The sequence below is a fragment of the Suricata suricatta genome, chromosome 4, assembly GCF_006229205.1.
Source record: "Suricata suricatta isolate VVHF042 chromosome 4, meerkat_22Aug2017_6uvM2_HiC, whole genome shotgun sequence".
NCBI classification, from domain to species: Eukaryota; Metazoa; Chordata; class Mammalia; order Carnivora; family Herpestidae; genus Suricata; species Suricata suricatta.
In genome coordinates, this window is record NC_043703.1 from 87,579,507 (window position 1) to 87,602,779 (window position 23,273).

Genomic DNA, 23,273 nt, shown 5'->3' on the forward strand with positions numbered 1-23,273 from the left:
AAAACCTGAGAGACTATTGAATACTGAAAACGAACTGAGGGTTGAAAGGGAAGGGGGAGGGGGGGAAAGAGGTGGTGGTGATGGAGGAGGGCACTTGTGGGGAAGAGCACTGGGTGTTGTATGGAAACCAATTTGACAATAAACTATTAAAAAAAAGAGATAAATAGATGATAAAAATGTTCTCATGTGGGTTGGATTGGAGTTAGGGGTTGCAACAGTGCCTTTTGGTTTAGGTGGAGGTTACCCCAGCCTTCAGTCTACCTTCCGCACACAAAACGCTGACATTTCTTAGGATCTTGGGGTTACAGCGTTTTTCTTCTCTAACCATGTTTCGTTGTTCAGCTATCTGAGTAGCCAGACTTGAGGAACAAAGTGAATGGGAACAAGCACTCACTTTGGAAGTTGAGTCATGGGGATTCTGCTGTGACCGTCAGAATAAAACAGAAGGGCTGATCTGTATTCTTGGAGGGCCTCGAGTATCACTTTCCTCTATATGTGTCTCTTGGGGGTTTGGCACAGAGCAGCGGTGACTGGCTGTTCCGGTCTGTGTTGCGAGTGTTGGTCATCGACTGCTGTGGGGTTTTTTTATGAGCTGTTTGACTTAGTGTTTCTTTGCCATTTCTTCATATTTCAAGATTCTGAAGTTTCACTGGATTCTGACCTCTCTGGAAGTCTGTTTTGAATATGTGGTGTTTTTACATTCGATCCTTTGTTTTGAGATCTCAGCCAGAAACACAATAAATTCATTTTTTTCCTCAATATAAAAAATCCACAAGGCAAGGTGGATCTCTGACTTCCTTTCTTCTGGAAATGATGACAAAGTAGAAATGACAAATATAGAAATGACAAAGCCAAGGCCCAGAGGTGTGACTAACCAGGGATCAGAGGATGTGAGAGACAGTATGAAATTCGAACAAACACACATTGATGCATTTACACATTTTAGCACATGGTTCAAGCAAACAAAAATTAGCTGTATTCCCTACCTTAAAAGAGAACCTCACACACTATTTTTACTGTTATGGTTACTTTCAGCATTGCCAGCCTCATGTGATGACCGAGTCACATGGCTGGTGTGTAGCCAAGTTAAGATCCCTTGCTTTGGGGCATGTTGGGGTTTCTTGCTGTGGTTGACAGTGGCTTTCAAGTCTGTGCACACTATTGCCTATATAGAGATGAAACTTCTCAGTCACCCTTGACATGACCTCCATTCAACAACAAGGAGGTTGTTAATGATGATTGTGTGTGTCCTTCCCCCTCCCTCTCCCCACCCACTGACAGGACCACCCACATTTAGAACACCCAATGCTTGCAAGGAAGTCCTCGAGACTAAACCAAATAGCCCTTGGCAGTTTACCTCTAAGGAGGCAGTGAGGGGTGGAGCAAGAAACCATCCTGCTCCTCTGGGCTTTTAATCAGAGAGCCAGTTGTGCCTTTTGGTAGGAAAATAGTCTTGGGGAAGGTGCCCCGGCCCAGCCAGCAAGCTGGTATTGTAGCTGTGCTAGTCACTGGAGACCCAAGAACAAAGAAAACATAGTCCCCTTCCTAGGTTCTCCCTAAACAGTGCTCTAATAAATCCCCACTGTGTCTCTTCTCTTTGAAGCCAAGGGTAGGAGTTTATAAGGTCAAAGGAAATGAATGGCAGCCAGGCGGATATAAAGGGCAGTTGTGGATAGAGTTCTGCAGTCTTTTCTGGTGTTTTCTTGGTTCACCTGTGTTTGAAATAATAAAAGAGTGATATTATTCCATATTGGTAGACTAGCTATAGCCTGTGAGGAAGCAGATGTGGTATCCTAATAGTTATAGCATAAATGGTACACCAAAAATTGCTTAGGAATTTCTCAGTTTTGCATTCTGCAACAAATACAAGTTTTTCTAATTTACAAAATAAGGGGTAACTTTATTCTCTGTACTTATGGAATCTAAAGCACAATTGGACCTTAGAGATTGCCCAGCATAACCTGTCATTTTACAAATAAGGAAATGAGACCAAGGGTAAGTGAGTTAAGTGATTTTCTCCAAACACATGGCCAGTTGGGGCAAAACTGGGTACACGTTTTCCCGGAAAATCCTTACCCCAAGTTTACCCCATAAGGTCACTGAAATTACTTATAAAAATATTCAGAGGAATATACTGATGGTGGGGCCTTAATTGACGTTTAAAGAAATGAGGCACATTGTAGGGTAGAGTCTTTGGAAGGTGACTTCGAAGAGAACAATGAGACCTGTCAAGCACATGGGCCCAGTGGCCTTCAGACTGATCCCTGGAGCCCCAGGGTCCATCACAAATGGACTCTTCCCCATCCCCTACAGAACAGCTCTGCTTTCATTTGTGTTATAGGATGTCCTTCTGAGATTTCATTTGAAATAAATTAATCTGAATACTATTATTCTATAAACAACTCAGCAATGCTACTAAGAATACAGTTTTACCATCATCAGAAATAATAGGGTTTGATTTTTTTGTTTGTGTGTTTTTACTTTTAACTCTTATGGACCCAAAAGTATACTTCCCCACTGCCTCCACCATGGCAAACCTGAAACGCCAAAAAGCACTGGGGAGCTGCCTTCACAGAAGCTTTTCCAGAAAGTTCTTTCCTGTTTGGTTTTCCTCATCCAGCAGGATCTTCAGGCAGATGTCGTCTCCAGATCTTTGGCCAGTGGAAGACCTAAGCAGCCACTGCTCACAGCTCTAGTTTGTTGTGTTATTGCTTTTGGAAGAGTTCTACTTGCTCATTGTTTACCTTGAATAGTAATGGAGACATAGCATAGCACCTGTCAAATGGTAAACACTGAACAAATACTGTGGAATTAAAACTTCACAAGCAAAAGCATCTATTTGATTCTGTTTGTTTAAAATCTCATATTCCTGAAGCAACCCATCTTACCTATTAAGGACTGTTACAAGGGTTAATTTTCATGTTGGGGCAGTTGGTTATGTCCTAAGTACACCAGAAGAAAAGGCTTAAAAGGAAAGGGTGTTTTTTTTTTTAATTAATCAAGAAATAGACTTATGGTTAAATCATTGCTCTAATAAAGATATTTTGGTGCTGAGTTATTTTGAATTTGCTAATTATCTCTACCTCTTTGTTCCTTTTTTCAGAATGCTAGAAGATGACCTTAAGCTAAGTAGTGATGAAGAGGAGAATGAACAGGTAAGATTTTCTTTTATGTTACTGTCCTTTGAATGTGACACAGCATTGCTAACATGGTGGGCTGCCCTGAGTATTAACTGAGTCACACACACTCGAAATTGTGGTCCTCAAGGATCCTCGGTGCCTCCTGATAATTATGAGCTTCCATGCCATTGGGCCAGTCCATTTAAATATCTTAGCCTTAATTTCCCTTAAAACTGTGGTACTGTGATTTTTATGTCATTGAAACTAACAATGAGTACTTACAAGGAAGCTAACTAGCATTAGACTTCAGTATAAAATAGGCCCTTTTGTCATTTTATTTTTAATTTTTTGGCAAAGCTCACTGGTCTTCTGGAGATTAAGCATGTGACCTAACCTCATCAGCATGCAATAGGCATGCTGTTAACATTAAATATTGAGAAATCTTATACAGATATTATTAACATTGAGAAGCAAATGTGGAGGTGAACTTCAGTGATGAATAAAAAATAATCATGCTCTGAATAGGCTGTTTGTCTTAGATGATAAATGTGCTTAAAATGTTCTCCCCTGGTGTTCATTTACCATCTCCAGACATCAGTCAGAGGTTTATAAATACTCTTCTGATAAGTCAGTTAAGGTGGAAAAATATCCACATAACATTCATCACTTTCACTTCAGGTTTCAGGAAATGTTTGTGTTTTTTAAAGCAAGTTTGAAAACACAAAAGAGAGATTTTCCTATACTTCTGTTTCCTTTTTCTTATTATCCATGTGGTATTTTGTCAATTGGACAAATGTGGTAGGTATAAAGACAATCCAGAGAGTTTTTTCTAACTTTATTTTTACACGTGATGTAAGACAGGGTGCAATTGATAGTGAATTTTATACAAAGGTTTCATGGAGTGCTATACAGCTGACTCAGCTGTCTAGCCATGCAAATGGAAATAATGTACAGAGAGAGTGTGCAGAGGTGAAATAAAAGTCAAAAGAACATTTCCAGGAGGAGCATCTAAGCAGAATGTGGCTGTGAGGTCACAGAGTTTGTTCACCTTGAAGAAGAAAGTGAGGCAACAAAGAGGGGCCTGGGCGTGAAGTAGAACTTGAATTGAAACTAGAGTGGCCAAGTGGAGAAAACCCCAAGTGAAGGAAGGTTAACTGAGCAAGGAGTGCTGCTAGGGTTTGGGGGTTTTGTAGAGCCTGACTACTTTGTTTCTAGGTGTGCCTATGAGGACAGTCCGATATTCGTAACCAGCAATCTTGGCAAAACTGAGAATGACTTCACTCCTAATTTTGGTTCCTCATCTGTGTGACCATTAGCTAATGATTTCCTCTCATCATGTTTTTACCCAGCAAGTTTCAGATAGGTACATTGTGGATTAAGTCATAGCAGATGTGTAGACTGTGTATACTTTATATTAGAAAGGGATTCACAGAGTATTGCATTCAGCAAGCTTTCTTAATTTGGAGAGAATTTTCCAGAGTTATTTCCAGAAAATTTTTCCACTGGAAACTTAATTTTTAAAAAATTATTTATCAAGGATATACCAGACACATTTTGTAAGGCAGTAAGAAGTTTTAGTTGAATCATTTTGCTTTATTAACTATTCCTTTCTAATCTGTAGCCATTGATAGTATTGTATTGTGAATATATAGGTTAGATCCTTTATTCTTACATTTGGTGCCTGTGTGTATACACCTTTCCATCGTTTGCAGTGAAAACAGCTGACAGAATGAACGTTTTTTATACAGTAGTATAATTAAGACTCCAGACAGCGGTTTTGTATGTGGTAGTTTAAGTGATTGCTCTAATGCTAATTATATTAAGTTATCTTGCTTTGGCCTATAATTATAGTCTGCCCTAATCAAAAAATCATAATTTCCATGCTTTTAGAGAAGACTAATGATATGGTATTTTTTTCCTCCAAGACCAAAATACGATTGTGCCCCTAAAGGGTAAAGCCCATGCACACATGTAACAAGCATACACACACTGCATTTCTCTGGCATTGGGAGGTAATTTCAACATTTAACATAAATACTTTTGCGAGATCTAATCAGAGTTTGTCCCTTAACCCAAAATCCTTCAAAAATATGTGGTATATTTCCCTGCCTCAATAAACGGTATATACCAACCTCCTTAGCCTTCTCTTACATGACATCTGGTTGTCCTTATGAACATTGGTCACTTGCTGTGACAAAGAGATACCCACAAGAGCTTCAAGTTGCTGTGCCTGTTTGCCCTTCCTGAAGTCGCTTCAGACTCACATGCATCTGAGTACTCTGTCTGATGCTTATTTTATTCTAATTGCGTCGGTGTTCTCAGAGATGAAGACACAGGCTAGTTTAGTGAGTAAGCCCAGGCTGAGCAACCCTGCTCCCTGGGTTCAAATCGCTGCTAGTGACTCAGTAGCTTTGCAGCTTCAGCCCAGTCCTGAACTGCTGTCTGCTCCAGGGCTGCCATTTGTAAAGTGGGAATTAGTGTTAGATCCCCAAAACCTGTCACTTCCTCAGAACTTGTGCTCTACCTGTTATCTTCACATCACCAGATCCACTAGGCTTTTGGTGTTTTGCATTTTAGTCAACTTATAATTGAAATATACCATATGTAGAGAAAAGTACACAAAACCTAAGAATACAATGTGATGAATAGTCATAAACCATACAAACCCATGTAATCGGCACCCTGATCCAGATACAGACATGACCAGCCTCTCCGGTCTCCCATGTCCCCCTCCAGTCACCACCCTCCAGAAGAATAAGCACTTCTGTTTTCTAATAGCATAGGATAATTTTGCTTTTGGGTGGTTTTTTTTTTAATTTTATTTTTGTTTTGAAATTGTTATCAGTGGAATCATACACTGTATACTCTGTTGTTTCTGGCTTCCTTCACTCAGCATTATGTTTGTGAGACTCATCCATGTTGCATATAGTTGAAATTTATTCATCTTACTTGCCCGTATTTCATCATGTACATAGAGCCCAATTTACTTACCCATTCTACTACTGATAGGCATGAAGATATTTGAAGCTATCAAAATAGTACTGTTTATTAACATTCTTGTGCAGGTCTTTTGGTGAGCACATGGAAACATTTCTGTTAGGTCTATGCCCAAAGGTAAAAATGCAAGGCTGTGTGGTATGTGCATGCATAAAATGAATATATCATCCCAAACCATTTTCCAAAGTGGTTTCACCACTTGGCATTCCCATGAGGAGTATAAGAGAATTGCAGTTGCTCCACATCCTCACCACGTTTCTCTTAGGGTCATGAGCAATATTCTGAAGTTGTCTTTTTTTGTATTGTCTTTGTCTGTTTTTGAAATAAGGACAGTACTGGCTTTTTATAAAATGAATTGAGAAGTGCTCCCTGCACTTGTTTTTTTCCTAAAGAGATTATATAAAATCAATGTTAATTTTTCTTTAAATGTTTGTCAGATTTCTCCAGTGAAACCATGTGGGCCTAGAGATTTTTAACACAAATTCTGTTTTCTGAATAGTTAACATTGGGGAGGTTATGGCAGTATGTGCTCTTGAAGTAATTGGTTTATCATGTCATTTAAGTTGTCACATTTACATGTAGCAAGTTCTATTCTTTTATTGTCCCTTTAATGTCTGGGTCTATAGTGATATCCCATTTTATTCTTGATACTTATTATTGTCTTTATTAGTCTTGCTTGAAGTTTCTCAATGTCACTGATTTTTTAAAATAAGTTTTTTGTTTTATTGATATTTGCTATCAACTTTACTATTTTTTATTTCATTGATTTCTTATCTTTATTATTTCCCTCCTGTTGTTTTGAGTTCATTGTGTTCTCTTTCTCGTTTCTTGAGGGAGCTTAGAATACTAATTTGAGACTTTCCCTCCTTTATAATATGAGAATTTAGTGCTACACAGTTCCCTCTTAGCACATTGTGGCTGCATCCCACAGATTCTGATACATTGTATTTTCATTGATGGCTTCTTTCACTCAGTATTATGTTTGTGAGACTCAACTGTGTTGCACTAATTGAACAGTTCAATGAGACTTCCCCTTTGATGTATGGATTACTTAGAAGTGGGTTGCTTCATTTCCAAATGTTTGGAGATTTCTTGTAGTCTTATTTTATTGATTTCTAGTTTGGTTGCACCGTGGTCAAAGAGCACATTCGATACGATTTCAGTTCTTGTAAATTTACTAAGTATTTTCTGTGGCCCAAGATATGGTCTACGTCGGTATATATTTTATGGGCACTTAAAAGAATGTGTGCTCTGCTGTAGCGGGGTGGAATGATCTATAAATGCCAGTTAGATCCTGTGGGTTGATACTGTTGTGGAGTTCTTCTAGATCCCTGCTTTCTCTCTAGTTGCTTTATCAGTTGTTGGGAGAGGAGTGTTGACATCTACAACTATAATTGTGGGTTTGTCTATTGCCCCTTTCCATTCTATCAGTTTTTGCTTCACATATTTTACAGCTCAGTTATTTGGTTCATAACATTTAGGATTGCTATGTCTTCTTGGTAGATTGAGCTTTTATCATTAGGTAATGTTCCACTCTGTCTCTGGTAATTTTCTTTGCTCTGAAGCCTACTTTATCTGATACTGATATAGCCCACTGCTGCATTCTTTTGATTAATGTTTGTATAATGTACCTTTTTCCATTATCTTACTTTCAACCCACCTATGTTGTTGTATTTGAAATATACTGTCTTACAGGCAGTATATTATCATATTTTTATGTGTTTTGTCAATCTCTGTCTTTTAATTGTTATATTTAGAACATTTGCATTTAATGTAATTACTGATATATTAAGGCTTAAGTCTGTCACCTTATTTTTCTTTTTCTGTCACTTTCCTTTTCTTTCTGTTTTCATTTTTCTGTTTTCTTTTTCCTGACTTTCTATAGGTTTCTTGAACATTCTCCAGAATTGTTTTTATTTATCTATAGTATTTTTACTGTATCTCTTTGTATAGCTTATTTAGTGGCTGTTCTAGGGATTATATTGTGTGTGTGTGTATGTGTGTGTGTGTATGGGTGTGTGTGTATATATATATGTATATGTATATAGGTATGTATATATATGTATGTGTGTATATATGTATACATATGTGTGCATACATATATATACACACATATAAAACTTATTAACATTTCTTTGGTGATAGTGTTTTAGAGGTTTTCTCCCTTAGTGTCCTCTATCACAGAACTGATAATATATTGGATAATATGTGGATAATAGAGAATTCCATTTTCTGTGTTCCTGATAGGCCTTGGGGCCTTCTTCTTTTGACTCTTTTCTGCACCACCCCCCCACCAGAAATACACATTGGGTCACAGTGACCGCCACAGAGCCAAATACACTGGCCTCTGTTCAGTGTCTTGTCTTATAAGATTTATTGGTCACACCTCTTTTCTTGAGGTGTCTAACATTATACCAGGAGGTTGTTTCCTGCCTTTTTGACTGTTTCTCATTAGACTCCTTTGCTAGCTGCTCCTCTGACCAATTTTAAATAGTAGAATCTTTCAGCCTTTATTCATGATTTCTGTTCTCCACTTCCTTTCTTTTTCTGTCATCAATCTCCATGACCTTCATTTTTTACATACTTAAAATTTCTAAAGTTGTATCCTCACCTAAAACTCTCTTTTGAACTGCAGACCTACTTGACTTTTACACTCGCATGTCTCACAAGCATTTCAAATTCAGTTTATGACAAACTTGACTTCTGGTCTTTGCCATCCCTTACCCACCCACACACAAATATATTCTTGTTGTGATTGTTTTTGTTTCTAAAAGTGGCCATGCAGTACACTCAGTTATTCAAGCCTCGAAACACCAGGCTCATCCTTGACAACTCCCTGTGCCTCACTTAGATGTTAATTTTGTCTCTAAGGCCTATAAATTCAACCTCCAAAATTAAATATTAGTCTTTCCACCTCCTTCCATCCTGGCTAGTCTAAACCAATCTAGTAGACACTAGAATATTTATATTCTTCCCTCTCTATAGTGCAACCTCCTCACAGTGATCTTTGAAAAATATAAATCAGATCAACTCATTCCCTGCTCTAAAATCTTAAGTATATTTCCGATTTCAGTTGAGATAAAATCCAGACCCCACAGCATGATTAACACTACCCTCCCCAGTCTGGTTTCACCCTCTTCTTTCCCTTCACTTCACATTGAGCTCATTCATGGCACATTAGTCACATGGGCCTTCTTTCAACTCCTCCAACAAGCCACCCTCACCCACCTCAGGGCCTCCAGAGGCCTCTCCTCCCCCATTTTTTTTGGTCTGATAAAGTATAACATAGTTTTCACTTTCTCAGGGAACTCCCCATTATCTAAATTGGACCCACACACACCAGTTAGTCCTTCTCATATCAATCATCCTAACCTTTTTTCTTAAGTCTCATCATAATTTACATAAGTTTTATCTTACTTTTTAAAATATATGTCTCAGGGCACCTACGCACCTCAGTCAGTTAAGCATCCAACTCTGGCTCAGGCATAATCTTGCAGTTCATGAGTTTGAGCCCCACCTCAGGCTCCGTGCTAACAGGTCAGAGCCTGGAGCCTGCTGCAGATTTTGTGTGTGTGTGTGTCCCTCTCTCTGCCCCTCCCTCTGTTCATGCTCTGTCTCTCTCTCTCAAAATTAAATACTAAATATTTTCAAAAAGAATTTAAAATGTCTATCTCTGCCAATTAAATTGGAAGTTTCCTGGGGCTGGAACTGTGCCATGGCAGCGGTGCTAAATACTTAGTGAATGAATACATGAATAAATGCACAATGCTGAGCTGAATTGAGAGTAATTCCTGCTTTTTGTTGTCCAGTATCAAAGATAACTTTTGCTCTAACTTTATTTCATTTGCTGAACACTGTGATTTATCAGGTTAGTTCTATGCAAAATCAAAGGTAATTGACATTAGAGAAAAAAAACATAAGACCCAAGATCTAAGGTGGCTATAGATTAATGTACAAATAATCTACCTATTTAGGGGGAAAGGTCTATCCAGTCTCCATGGAAATGTCTATAGCCACTTATTAAATATGCTTACCACCAAGCCATGTTGAAGTTACAAATTTTCAGAATCTGTCTGAGCAGCAAGGGTTTCTCTGGTGTCTTCAATGCTTTTTTCAAGCCCAGCTAGTATTCTTATGGCTTGTCCAGATATATTGCTTATATATATTTTGAGCAAATTCATGGCTGTGGTTGGTTTCTTCTTAATCTTTCTTTTAGGGAGAATTTCTCCATCATGTCATTTTCTCTAGGTTTCATCTTATGCATGTTATGAAAGCTTGCTATGCTTCCTGCTCCTGAGAGTAATGCTATATTAAGAAGAGGTCAAGGCATCCCGGTGGCTCAGTCAGTTAAGTGTCCAACTCTTGATCTCAGCTCAACTACTGATCTCAGGGTCATGAGTTCAAGCCCTGTGCTGGGCTCAGTGCTGGGCATGAAGAATGCCATGTTCTTTCTCTCCTTCCAAATGATTTGATATTGATATAGCTGTGTTTGAGGGATGTGGAAAGTCCAGAGTCCCCTTACTTATTCCTGTATCTTAATTCCAATCCAGAATTTACCTCAAACAGAAGCCTCTAAAACCAAAAGAATGGGTTTCTCTTATAGCCTTCCCTTTCAGGGATAGAATTTTGACTGTAACCTCTACAGCTAAGATTGTGACAGAGTTTACCTAGAAAATTTGGAGATATAATTAAATTGGAAGCATATTTTCATGTTTGCTCCTATAATTTTCATACTTGATGAGGTTTGAACTGGGACTAAGACAAACTATATTAGAATCATTTTCTTGCTTGTCTGTACAAATGAAAGATACTGGTACATGTAGAAATGTGTTTGATTCCCCTTTTCGGTAACTCTCGGTTTTAAAATGTTTTCAGGTAAGAATGCAAAGAAATTAGAAGATTTAAGACAAAATTATTCCTAAAGTCACTAAATACTAAAGGAGTTTTTTTAATGGGCTTGGAGAGATTAATCATATCCTGTGTCTTCCAGTTTGGTAAAAAGAGGAGCTCTGCCTCTCAAGTCAGGGTAAGCTTGGGAAGCTGGACACGGCAGATATCTAGATGAAATTATTACAGCTAAGGCTGAAGGAGAGGAACAGATGATTAAGACTTTCAGCAAGGAGCAGTGGAGAGAGTGTCAGCAGCAGACAGTGTTTCAGAGATGACAAATATATGAGCTCAGGGAAAGTAAAGAAGCAGGGATCCAAACTGAATGGCTACATATGTGCCTGCAGCTTCCAGTAATTACATTATCTGCACGTATCAGGCAGCCTTTTCATTTTAATTAGATAAATGCATTTTTCTCTTTAAATGAGCATGGTTTATCCACTCAAACTGACAATTTTAATTTTACAGAAACTGATCATTGGATATAATCTGTAGAGGGAAATTTTCTGACTGGCATAATTTACTTCTTACAATGAAGAAAAGTTACTTTTAATCCCCAGTCAATATTGGGAAAGCACAATTAATTTAATAGATATCTAAGTAGTTCACATAAATCTTTTAGCTAGAGAGCCAATTCTTTTCTTAGTTTTAATGCATGGAGTACTAATCGTGTCTCTCATAAAGAACCCCAGTCCTCTTGGAATGAATCTAAAGCCTCCAGCATCAAGATGTCAAGATTACAGGTGAAATTGCTCTGTGCACTGAACTGCAAGTCCCATAGCTTTTTGTTGCCTTTGGTTTCTTATGGGGAGTCACAGAGACATTCCTGCTCAGTTTTCTGCTTTTTACTGTAGAGGCCACTGGATGAAATAACTGACATCAGTTTGGGGTGTCATATTAAACGCAGATTGCCAATTGTAATGAGCGCTGTTCATTTTTTCCTTTGTTCCTTTTTCATATGACAATTGCATAACAGAAAGCAGAGCTTTTGAAAAGAGCCTCTGAAGCCATTGGCAGCGCATGTCTATCAGTGACCAAACGAATTAGCTAAATGATATGCAGACGTGGAAGAAAAACATAGGAGGTTTGTGCAGCCCAGCACCACTTCCCTGGGTACATTTTTCTTCTCAGGATCAGCTTGGTTGATGCTGGAGTTCTTGGCCTGTGAAAATTTATTACCCACAGAGTCGATCTGCATTCAGGCGGCCAAGTCTGAATAAATAGAGTCATTGTGCCTGTCTGGGATTTGTGGCCAGAGTTCATCCAGTCAGCCTGACATTCACATCCCAGGAGATTCATAAAAGCCAACACCCTGGTATGTGCTCTTGAATCCTGCCAAACTTGTGTAGAATTATATAAACAGGAGTTGAAGCAGTAATCAGGACCAGGTTTGAAGGGCAAGGCTCCAAAATCAAGGTTCTCCTACATTAGAAATGAACTGTATTGTAGATGTTATTTGTAGTCAAACAAGAGCTAAAAAATTTTTACATAGGAGTCATTCTGAGAATAATCTTGAATGCCTACTAAGCACCAAACATCATGAAAGACACATTAGTAATATCTATTATGCTAATTTAACCACAAAAATTTAAAGTAAATATTAAATGCCAGGAAAAGCTCTGCCCTTCATGTACAAAAAAAAAGAAGCTTATATTACATATATTACACTTAATGGCATAATAGGAAAAAAGAAAGAGTAGTTTATGTTTGTTTTCTGTTTAGTCTTGCATTAATGTTATCCCTAAGCTAAATATCCAGTTTCGTCATATTGATGAGTTGGTTCCTTTTTAATATAGAAACAGCAATAACTCACATTGAAAACTACTGCCTGTCAGGTCTTTGTCATCTGTGTATAAAGTAAGCATATATTTGAAACTTCTGTCTTAGTCAATGAAAACTCAAATGTTCAGCAGGAGGTTTTTATTGGTATAACAGTCCTAAAACATAGTTAAGTAATCATATTTTATAAATAAAATTTTATTGTCACCAGAAGCAAGTGCAAAATTATTTTAATGTGGCCAATTTTATAATATTTTAAAATCATGCCACTCTTTATAAACATTTGTGAAAAGCACGAGCATAAGTAGAGATCCCCAAAAATGTAATTGCCTTTGTTTCATGTTAATGAACGATAAGTTCCAAAATTGAAATTATCAGCTGACTTAAATGTCACTGAGCACAGATATACAAAGGCTCACAACCCTATTTCCAAAATATTTCCTCAGACTTTACTGAGGGACCCAACTGAGATTTATGTAGGTTTAGTTGTGCCCAACCAGCCTGGGCTGTAAGATGTGACTAATTTCTGTTGGAAGGTCAAGGTCCTGAACAGAAACCCAGGAAAGGAGAAAATTACATAAAAATTAAACGATGATCCACTAAATTTGGGCAAACATACAATTAACACAAAAATAGAGAATCATTGCTTTGTTTAAGTTCAAGAATTCATAGAGGAGCTACATTTTGGGAAACTAAGCCAAGTTTTTGTTAATAGCAGATATCAGTACCAACGAAATAGACTCTCCATTTGGAGAACAGAAGAAAGGCCATGCATCACTAGTTGATAGGCATGCTCTTCTCAAATACAGCCGCCGGCGGAGCTCCTGGTTGGCAGAGGAAGTGAAATTCTCTCTCCAGAGGATGCAGCTATTTAACTCAGAGGACTAGTCCTTTGTCCCGTGACTTTAATGGTTTTTATCTTAAATAGCTTCTTCAGAAGTGTAACCATTCAAGAGTAGATGCTCCTTAGAGTATATGCTATCACTCATATCCAGGCTTGAGTAGTTTCATTTAGTAAAGGATTTACCTGTAGTCATTCAGGTGTTTGGTCCAGATATGCACTTGGAAAGTTTTATTTTTGTTTGTGCTTTTCCAAATCTTCTCCAAGTGGGGCTGGTTATCTCATAGCACAGCTTTTCTCAGGAGACTCTCTTAGCCTGTTGTTTCTACATGGAGCATAATCATTTGTGGTAATTCAACGCCCCTTGGCACTTGCCAGTTCCATCCTGACCAGATCTGCTGCCAACAGGTTGTACAAGTGAAAGAAGACCATCTTTAAGATGCAGACCAGACAGCTCCCAAAATGCCAGGCCACCAGACAGTCCTCTCCACACTAGAAAAGTGCAAGTTATCCCACTATCTCTCTGGGGACGTTGATTCATTGTGTCTCTGGGTACCACTTCTTTCAACTTGGACTTCATTCTTAAAGGTCCAAAGCAATTCAAGGAAGAGTATATGATTACAACATTTTATATGTGAAAGCACTTTCACATATAAACTCTGAAGCAATGGTCTCTTGGGAAGTGAAAATCCTAATACTAATACGAACACAATCAGAATCAATCAGTCTTTCTCTTATGTTAAAAAAATTGGTCTACAAAGTGCACTTATGAGACTCTTTCTTTCTTAAACATTACAAACCTATTTTAACCTTCAAATATTGCTATTTTGTTTGAATAAAAAAGATATTAAAGTGAAACATAAAGCCAGATTTAAGATTTTGGTCCTTGAAATACAGGTTGCATTTATAACAAAGCAATTAAAATGTTTATGTGACTCTCATCTTGTCTTTATACAATAACAACATAATGTTAATACCTCATACAACTTAGTCCCCAGTTGCATTCATAATAATCAAACACCTACCAAGGCCAGAGGGAAGTGAATGGGTCTCCACTAAAGCATTGTGTTGAGGTAGCATAAGGATTTTGTTAAAAGCTTTAAAAGGTATTTGGCAAAACCAACCAAGTAGGAAGTAACTAAACCCAATATCCACTTGATGTGCCAAAGATGAGAGTTATTAACAGGCCATCACCATCCTTGGCCACACTCAGGGTCTGGCCTGAACGGAAGTTGCTCTGTGAGATGAGTTCTAGGAGTGTATAGATAGTCAGATCTGTGATAAGCAGGCCACAAAGCCATGGGAGAACCTGCAGGGCTTAGACTGAATCCACTGCATACTCCAAATTTATTCTATTCCCAACAACCAGGAATTTAAATCCACTACCTGTACAGTATCTCCAAGTTACTCAGGTACGATGGTGATTCTTGCTTGTTTGCTTCCACTTTGAAATTGTAGATGCTGCTAGACCAGCATGTACACACACACACATACACACACACGACACCACACCACACCACACACACACCCTCACACTCACATGGAAGAGTCTATTGCCTTGCCAGTGCTCTGTCCCAGAATCTAAATGTTTCTGTCGCTCTCGCCATTAAGAGAATTGACAGCTAAGCTTGGATCTTTCATCATCATCCAGCAGACTGGTGGGATCGCCCTGTTTGCCTAATGAATCCTCAGTGATCTCTGCACCTACCTAGACCCAACCCAGACAAGCGCTTCCTTTATATGTGCAGTCTGCAATGGTGAGCTCTGGACATAAAAAGAACTCTCCAGGAGTTTCTAGCAAGCTCGGAGATAAACAATATGCCTCTACCTGTAAACCTCTTGAGGAAAAGACTTCAGTTTCAGAAACCTAAAACCCTCCTATCTCCTTTGCAAGCACCTGTCTAAAAAATGAGTCCTACGCTTCCTCTTCATTAGCATCCCCACAGGAAGCTTGCCCGTGTGTGTGTGTGTGTGTGTGTGTGTGTGTGTGTGTGTGTGTGTGTGTATTAGTGTCTATTCAGCATCCCACTGGTTCTCTTCACACTGAGACTGGCAGAATTCCAAATGCATCTGGTCCCCTTCCCTTCACCCTCTGCCAGGAATAGTCAGAAGCAGGACTGGGGTGCTCTGTAGTACTTCAGTGGCCTGGTTCCATTACTTACCACCTCTGTGACTGTGAGCAAGCCAACCTTACCAAACCCCTGTTTTAATATCTTAATGTAACTGGACAAAAATACTGAAGTGGATTAATAGAAAACATTTTATATTAATATATAATATGTATTACTATAAAGCTATTAAAGTACACAATTTCACATCCTCTCCCCTGCCTTCTGCCTCTTCTCCTCTCCCTTCTGCCCAGGAACATTCTCTATTTGTATTCCTGGAACTTTTAAAGTTTATTTATTTTTGATAGAGATGGAGAGACAGAGCATGAACAGGGAAGGGGCAGAGAGAGAGAGGGAGACACAGAATTCAAAGCAGGCTCCAGGCTCTGAGCTGTCAGCACAGAGCCCGCCGCAGGGGCTCAACCTCATGAACCGCGAGATCATGACCTGAGCCCAAGTCAGCTGCTTAGCCAACTAAGCCACCCAGGCGCCCCTTGCTGGAACTTTTTTAAATGTCTATGTAGTAATAAAGGGAGAGGAGTGTGGAAGAGGCCAGAAAATTTGATTTATATCAGAAAAGGCAGGGAGCTAGAAGATAGGAGGAAGAAGAGAGGAGAGGGTCTGGACTTTTAGAGGAGAGTGTGAGGAGCCAGGAGGGAGGCAGAGGGAGAAGAAGAAGAACGATAGGTTCACTGCCACACGATATGGGACTTAGAAAAGATGACCAATAAAGAAAAATGGGGTTTAGAGCGTGTTACGCTCCCCAAATCTCTCTTGTCCAGAGGCTTTGATTCTTACCTTACTTCTCAAGGCTGTCATGGAATATTTGTGTTCTTTCCAGGGCAACAGCATTCTCAGACTGGCCCCAAGACTGGCCCTGATTTATTTGGGTTACCTGTAAAATAGGGATAGATTCACGCTGAACTGTTAATGGTGACTGTCACCCCAGTAGGGAAATGAAAGCTGGTTTTGGCTTTGTGTTTATTATTGTTGTTTGTTTGTTTGTTTTCCTTGTTATATACATGTAATTTTTTCTACAGTGCACATATACCACTTAACACAATTGAAAATTATAATAAAAATTAGAAGCTGGGAATTTAAACATACACCCCCATGTATGCATGGCATGCATACAATAAGATGATATGTGAAATCTGAAGGCTTAGGGCTCAATGTTACATGTTGTTATTTGGATGACTCTTTCGTCTCTCTCCCAAAGCAACTGAAACATTCTGAGAACATAGATAACAAGAGAATCAAGCCCATAATTAATGAACTTACCTAAATTTGTGAACAGATTCTTTAGGAGGTGAAAATACTGATGTCTGGAACAGAAGGGTAAAGGCTGGTAACTTAGCACATCTCCAGCAGGGGTCACAAATGGTCCCTAATTTAGTATCTTGATAGAAGCTTTTACTGGAAAACACCACAAGGAAAAAGATTAATTTCTTATAAGGAAAGTATTTGGTTTTTAACAAAATAATAGCTCAGGAAAGGTTTGTCAGATCCTTTTATTTAAGAGGGTAATTGACAATTGAAGGATGATGGCTGTTTAAAAGTCAAATACTGCCTTGTTCATTCCTTTAAAACAAAAACAAAAAGGAACAGAGTTTACAATTATACTAACAGAATCTTGAATAAACGGTAGAATCTGTGTTCAATACTAAGGCCCACTTGCCAATTTTGAGTTCTCATTCTCTGTACAAAATGTTTCTGGAATGAGATTGAACTGAATGAATGAGACAAAAGCTAATCCCACATCCCTCAGGCATTCAGGAGTGGTACCACCATGCTTGGTCCTCTGGTGACGTTAGATTTGTAAGGTGTTTGTGTGCCCTGTGTTACTGGTTACACATTGTATCAATGGTTGTTCAATAATGTAACTGGTACTTACTTCCTGTCCTCAAGGATCTAGTGTCTAGCCTCCGTAAATCTGGCCCATTGTGGGGTAAGTGTCCAGCTGTCCCAGGTGGGTGCAAGTACTTGCCATGGGACAGCAATGCCACATCAGCTGAAGCACAGGCTGTTCCTATGACCAGGCTTGGGGCTGGGTATCAGTTCTGCAGCCACCTGCCCTACCCCCCAACATTGTGGTGAATGCTAATAGCCTCATGCATGGCCATGGGTCTTCCTACTATTATCCTTGAACTTCACACTGACCTCTTACCATTCTGACACCAGCCTTCCTGTCCCACAGACCTCCTCCAGGAAGCTACTGGGACCCTCTGACCCATAATGTTGCCCTTTAACAGTTAGTATGGCCCACTGCCTTATATCCTCCTGGCCCTCTGTGGAGCCCCAACTCCTCTGGGATGAGTCTGATGTCAGTCACTGTGAATGGGGGGCAGTCTCCATGTCATGTGCTCACACTGTCCCCACACCTTTCCCTTCTTTCTTCTAACTCGTAGTGGCTGCCCCAAAGTTTTCATTTGTGGAGGCAAAAGCCTCCAGGACATAGAAGCAAAAGGGGCTGCACAGTGGATGTCACAAATTGTTCATAATTTATCTCCAGTAAGTAAAATGTCCAGGAAATGCTCAATGAAAATGAGTATCTCTCTTAATCCCTCTCAGATTTGAATGGCCAAATTAGGAGACTGCCACTGACAACCTGACCTCAGACAAGTCCCCCAAATCACTCAGTTGGTAACAGGAGCCAAATTACGAGATAACATTATAGACGCAAACTTCATCTGATACTGTCAACCCTAATCAGCCTTTTCCGTGGGATAAAATAAGTGGTCAATAAATGTTTGTTATTGTCTTTATGGAATTTGCGGTAGACATAAACAAATCTAAGCAATCCAGTATGAGGGCAAGGGGGGAACTAGTCAAACTTTCTCCAAAGAGGAAAGTATACCCTAATTTTTTTTTAAATTGAAATAGAGAAAGAATATACAGCTAAGAAAAAAATGTATTTCAACAAATCTCTTAGATTAGTGCTGCAGCAAATAGTAGCAAAATGTCATCCCATAAATTACTTCCTCACATCCTGCCTGTGAATCCCACTGCAGGTATTGTTGGTCACCAGGAAGCTCTTTCAGGTGGAGGAGGAATGGACCACAGTCTCCACCTTCAGTGACCCTCAAGGAGTTAGAGAAGCCAAGATGAGAATTCTCACAAAGCAAATGGCAAAGTCCTTAAGAAAGAAAAGAGCCCATGTTCTAGCTAATCCATGTTCTGGGCTAGGAGTTTAGAGAAAGGAAGGTCAACAAAAGCATGAGTGGTCAAGGAGCACTTATAAAAAGGTTGAGCTAGACCTCAGATTAAAGGCAGAATCTAAATAGAGGAGCATCTGGAAAAAGAATGGGAAAATGACAGAAGCCTTGGCTTGTCTTAAAGAAACAAGAATCCAAGTGATTTGTCTGCTACTGACCCCATTTCGCTACCTGCTTTCTTTATTGACAAGTTCCTCAGCCCCTGAAATTCTGTCTCCTCATCCTGATCTCATCTATAATTGTGCAGACTTGTATTTTTTAGAGCAGCCATACAGCCCAGTGTGCCCAGAAAAACAGGGTTCTCTCCTGTTGCCCCTGACTCCTACCTGCAGAGCATCCCCTTTCATTCTCCAAAATGTTCTTATTTGGATCATAAATTACAAGGTCATCCCTGACTCTGCCTGACCCCTGCAGAGAACAGGATAAGGTTAACACCTACTGAACAAGATGCTTCCTAGACAGCATTTCTGAAAACGCACAGTGCTCATTATTACCTAAGAAAACTTGAAGAGAGTAAGACTTTCCTTTGTCTTGCAAATATTACTCAATGGGTTGAAAGCAACAAACAGAAGCTCACAATATAAAAAGTTAAGAGACTCATCAACTAGGACTCAAATGAAAAGCCAACAGCATAAAAGTTAAGTTAATGAAACATAAAATGTGTTAAGAGATGTAGAAGGAAATTAAACAGTGAAACAAATTAATAAATACAAATCTCAACTTGAAAAACGGCAAGAAAAACTAAGGCCTTACTAGACTGAATTCCTGTAAAGATACATGAATCTAGTCTAAATTTCACAGTGTTTATCAGTAACAGCAAAACACAGATGAACTAAGATTATCTGTGGTAATATTTTTTCAAATAGCTGAATGTGGATATGACGTCCAAACACAGGTGAATCACAATGATTAAAATCATTGCTGCACAGGTACCTGCTTTATTGTCAGTATAATAAACCTGGCACTGTTCATAGAAAAGATGGAGGTCACTCACATGTGGACGGAGAAATAAAGATGTATTCTAACCAGTTCAATCCTCAACCTACTTCTCTTAGAAGAGAAATAAAGAAGAGAAGTAAAGAAGAGAGCAAATTGTAGGTCCAAAAAATTCAGTCATATGTCTCCTTTTATGACTGTTATTTGCCAAAAAGCTATTGACACTTTGGTGGCATTTAAACAGCTTCAATCCCATGAATCCAACTATCTACTCAGCCTCTCCACTTGAATATCCCAGAAGCCCCTTGAACTTCACACACCTAAAAATAAAGTCTACCTTTGCCTGTACGCCTGCCCCAGTGGTGCCCATCCTGATCAGTGGCTCTTCATCCTTACCAGGTGCTCAAGCCAGAGGCCTGGGAGTCATTCCTGCCATCCCCAGCCCTACCCCCGCAGTCTGCCATATCCCACCATTCACAAGTTCCTCAGCTCTGCCTCCAGAACGTTAACACAAACTCTCTCCATCTCCAGTGCTACCCTGCACTTCTCCTGCTTCTGTTGTTGTACAGCCTCAAACATTGTCCCATCCTGCTCAAATCTATTCACCACACAGAAACCAGAGTGACATCTGAAAAATGGCAGTTATATTGCCTCACTCCCTACTCTCTTTTTTTTTCAATTATAGAGTCACCAGAAGATGCAAAGAATGTACAGGCAGGTCCCATACATCCTTCACCCAGCTTCCAATAACATAAATCCTTCAATGATTTCTTATTACCCTCTGGATAATATCCAAAATCCTTCATTTGACCTCCAAAGCTCTTGAGATTTGCCCCTGTCCCCACTGCTCACTGAGCTCCCCCAATGTGTCTTTCATATAGTTCTTCAACTAAGCAAGGATCTAGGCCAGCCTCACACCTTTGCTCCCAAACTGTTCTCCCTGCCAAGAGTCTTTCCCTCCCTGCCCACTCCCATGTCTCTGGTTCAATAACTTCTTTATCCTGCATGCATCAGCTTTTTTGTGCTTTACTTAGTGAGCCCTCCCTAACCATTCATTCCAAATGAGATCTTCATATTCTGTTTCATAGCACCCTGTCCACCTCAATCATAGCCCTTATAATCTAGCATGTTTAAGTATGTTTAATTTTTCATGTCTGACTCACTCTAGACCCTAACTACAATATGGCAAGGATTTTGTCTGTTTTGCCTGTTGCCCAAGCCAAGCCTAATAACTGTACATCAGAGGTACTTAAGACCAAATTATGGAGCTGTCCACATGTTAGTTCTGTTTCTATCAAGTAAAAAAGAAATTGGATCATCCTGAGACCCCTCTGAATTGCAGCCTCTTCCTTTCATTCTCCTCCCTGCTTCAATATCCATAAACTTGTTCTATGCACAACCCAATTACAAAAAGGGCACTTAATTTCTTCTTTGAGTTCCCTTCAATAACAGATTGTGACTGGTAATTCATTTAGCATACATTGAAACCTGAATGTCTTCTGATTATGTTCCAAAACACCAACCTTGCTGTAATAGACAGAGAAAAGATGTCATCTCTCAAGGAGAACCTGGAAAATTATTATTTCTGGGGGAAAGCTTGTTTTGTCTCATAGACTTATGCTTCAGAGTCATTCGTGAATGAAGAATGAACTCAGGAAAGATCAGTGAAGCATTCTCTTAACCCTCTCAACCTATTTTGCTGAGGATAGAATAAGAGGAAAGTTACAAGAGGAGATGATGATTTAGGAAAAGAAAAATATGGTTGCTATAATGTACAACCCTTGAAAGGAGGAAATAGGGCAATTCATTTAGTTTACTATGAGTAGTTTTTCAGGCTTCAATCATGAGTCACCTAAGTAATTTTTTCTCTGCTCTTTAATTCCAATGTTTATTTATTTTATTATTTTCCAAGAGTGAAGTAAAACAGTATGCAAAAGCCAAACTACTTTTAAGAGAGGAGGCAGTAAAAAAAAAATTTTGTGGTCTTTGCCTTGGTATATGACATACAATTTCAATCTAATGCCATAAAGCTTTTATTTTCTCAAGGAATTATTTAAAATGTTTAAAATACTCTCATCTCTTTTCTTGATGGATGATGAGTCATCCTCTTTATAGTTTTTAATGATGTAGAATAAACTGCAAATTAAATAGTCCAGTCAAAACCAGGCATTGAAAATAATGGTGCAGGCAGTCAATGATGCTAAATACTGCAGTGTTAAGTGGGTGGTAACATGCATCGTGTGGACAGATTGGAGAGTGATGGTCACAGAAAGACACTCTTTAATGACTGGTGGGATGACTGATGTCTAAGCCTTTATATGTATGTGACATATGTCTAAGCCTTTTGGCCCCACCATCACATCCATCTGCTAAGGGAAAGCTACCCCTGCTCCAAGCCTCCAATTCAGCTTATGTCAGGGGACTTGGCCAACATCAGTCCTGTGGACTTACCGTCACCGGGTGCCAGCCACCTGGGATGCATCACTCCAGTGATGGTTGAGCAGCTGAGTTTCTCCGTTTTTTTTGTTTGTTTGTTTGTTTTGTTTTATTTTGCTTTTGTTTTTTCTTTCTAAATAACTTTCTTATAGGGCAGCACATCAAAAAAACACTGTTTCCCTACCACAAAAGTCAGTAGGAAGTATTTGGAGGCAGGAGAGAAAAGAATCAATAGACTTTTTAGAAACATTGACAGCATGGCTAGGGGAAACTTCAGATACCATGTTAGAAGTTTCTGTTGAACTTTTGGTCACATCCCTTATGATTTTTGTTATTCCGGGAAGAGTCAGTCTCCAGTGCCTCCTGCTGAGATGATGTTAAGAGACTGTACTAATAATGCATGCCATCTTTCCTTTGGGGAGTTCCAAATTCTTTTTGTATATTAAGCCAGAGTCAAGAGTAGTGGGTTAAGTTCTTTTCAAGTATAGCTGCCAAAAGTGAAAGCCATCTTGATGAGTGGTAAGAGAACCCTTTAGGAGTCAAACACAGGAACAATGATGGCTTCCCATCCCCTGCTGGGTGCTTGTTGTGGTGGAAGAGCCCAGAGAGAGGGGCATGAGAGAAGGAAGTACCTGTCCTCTGAGGTATCGGAGAGGTCTCCTGGGCTCCAAGTCTTCCTCAGGTTTCTCACCTCTTCCCCTCATGCCTCTTTCCACTCCCTCAGGTGTCCTCACCATGAGAAGCTCTATGGATATTCTTTCTTCTCTTGACTAGTTTTGTGACCCTGTAATGCCAGGACATTTGGGCTTTAATTTATTGGAATTCAGGAGAGAGAGGAGAGGCAGTAACCCCTCAGACTCTCCTATGTAGCCTGGACAGTGACCGACTGGCTCCCTCATCATCCCCTTCAGAGAAGGAGAGGGCAATTTGGAAATAGACATAGTTGAGGGCCAGA

General features: G+C 39.4%; 1 protein-coding gene across 1 annotated transcript in view; it reads left to right on the forward strand.

The window, feature by feature from the left end:
* Positions 1 to 23,273, forward strand: part of AFF3 (AF4/FMR2 family member 3) — a 525,761-nt gene that overhangs the window by 406,491 nt on the left and 95,997 nt on the right. Inside the window, exon 11 of the mRNA XM_029938501.1 lies at positions 3,104 to 3,155. Coding sequence (XP_029794361.1) covers positions 3,104 to 3,155 — 52 coding nt within the window. The remainder of the gene's footprint in view (positions 1 to 3,103; positions 3,156 to 23,273) is intronic.